General features: G+C 43.1%; 1 protein-coding gene across 1 annotated transcript in view; it reads right to left on the reverse strand.

The window, feature by feature from the left end:
* Window positions 1-597: 597 nt before the first annotated feature.
* Window positions 598-1,667, reverse strand: part of LOC102202778 (chromogranin-A-like) — a gene marked incomplete at its 3' end in the record, with an annotated part of 4,099 nt that continues 3,029 nt past the window's right edge. Inside the window, exons 4-6 of the mRNA XM_005755732.1 lie at window positions 1,578-1,646; window positions 1,426-1,494; window positions 598-885 (exon numbers count right to left, since the gene is read on the reverse strand). Coding sequence (XP_005755789.1) covers window positions 598-885; window positions 1,426-1,494; window positions 1,578-1,646 — 426 coding nt within the window. The remainder of the gene's footprint in view (window positions 886-1,425; window positions 1,495-1,577; window positions 1,647-1,667) is intronic.

Here is a 1,667-nt window from a genome sequence, read left to right on the forward strand (position 1 = left end):
CCTCAGTAGTGCTAGCAATGCTTTATGGGAATTATCAGCATGGCTGAAGCGATCAGATGACTTGGCTGAAGCTTCATTTTGCAGAATCAGTATCACTATTTCATTGTACTCAAAATAAAACAATTTCTCTGTTGAACATTGCAGAGATAGAACGAGCTGATTGCAGTCTTGATAACTTTAGAGGGTATGGCGAGATGACTGCAGTTGTAACCGAGCGCTTGAATTTTCCAACACTCATTCATTCCTGTTGACGAGCTGTCATTTTGCCAGCCGTGCTGGCCTCGCTCCCCTGCGAGTGAGGGGGCTGAGATTCATCATGTAGATGGAAGTGCTTCCATCAATCAGCCAGCCCTGAGATAGCAAGCAGTTTCCATTTACAAGGCAGTTTTTGTTTCACCGCTGTCTCCGTCTTAAGATCCTGCTTCTACCATTAATGTTATATCTTTTCATTTGCTTTGAGTGGCCTGTGTTATCAAAATAAAAAACTCGACTGCATCTTTAGATGCCAAACTCTCGATCTCCTTTTCCAATTTCCTTATGCTACTTTTACTTTATAACACATAAATTTCAAAGAAGGACCAGGAAATGTGCGCTTGCCTTTGCTCTCCTCTTCTGAAATCTCCTCTGCTCGCTTCTTGTCATAGCCTTCTTCATCTTCCTCCCTCTTTTCATCCTCGCCCTCCCTCCACTCCTCTGCAGACTCAGAGACGTGGCTTCCCGGGCTTTCATCACTCTCCCATTTCACCTGCACTTCTTCAGCTTCATTGTCCCCCTGCAACTCGCCGTCTTCCATGCCTGCTTCCTTTTCATCTTTTCCAGCTCCCGTCCTCTTGGACAGGATAGATCGTTCGCCGGGGCCTCCTAAAGCCTCCAACATGGATCGATCTGAAAATAGGGGAGAGTGGGGATTTAATTTACTAGAAGAAATTGATTTTCTAGTGATGTTAAAAGAAGGCGCTTACACAAAAGTACTACAGTTTATTATGGGGTTTATTGTTGTTACCCCCATGTTTTTGATTGACAGTAGGAGGCATATGTAACCCTGACAATTAAAAAAAAACAAAACAAAGCCCATTATCTTCTTCTTTGACCACATTCAAATTGCTATTCTTGTTTTTCCTTCCCACCTTACCATTGTGTGATTGACTTTGGTACTAGCACTGATTTAAAAAAAAAAAAAAATCTAGGTATGCTGTTATGTGGAAGGACGTCACACATGTTCTGATTTATTTCCCTCACAGAGCCTCAGCAGAAGTTAAATCTACCTCAGCACTTTTGATGTGTTTTTTAGCGCGACTTTGCTGAAAAACATAAATAATGGAAACTATACATCACTGTCACAGCTGCTGCATTTAACCCACCGATTAGATACGCCATAAAAAATAAGAAGCATAACCACATGATGTATAGGAAGGTGCAGCTCACCAGGGACATCATCTGTAGCCTGAAGGGTCGGTGCTGCTGCTGTAGGCGTATCAGCTCTCCCCCGACCACCTTAAATGAAAATGAGTCGCTCGAGCCTTCCATCATTCTTATCTTCATGCACACGTAAACGAGATGAGTAATCCGTGACTCACCTTGAGCAGCGATCTCCTGCATCTCCTTCAGAAAGTTTTGATGACGAAGGATAGTAACAAGTCGGTCATCTGCACACACACACACACACA

This window comes from Pundamilia nyererei, unplaced genomic scaffold, assembly GCF_000239375.1.
Source record: "Pundamilia nyererei isolate P.nyererei 1_Seehausen unplaced genomic scaffold, PunNye1.0 scaffold02732, whole genome shotgun sequence".
In the NCBI taxonomy this organism is placed as follows: Eukaryota; Metazoa; Chordata; class Actinopteri; order Cichliformes; family Cichlidae; genus Pundamilia; species Pundamilia nyererei.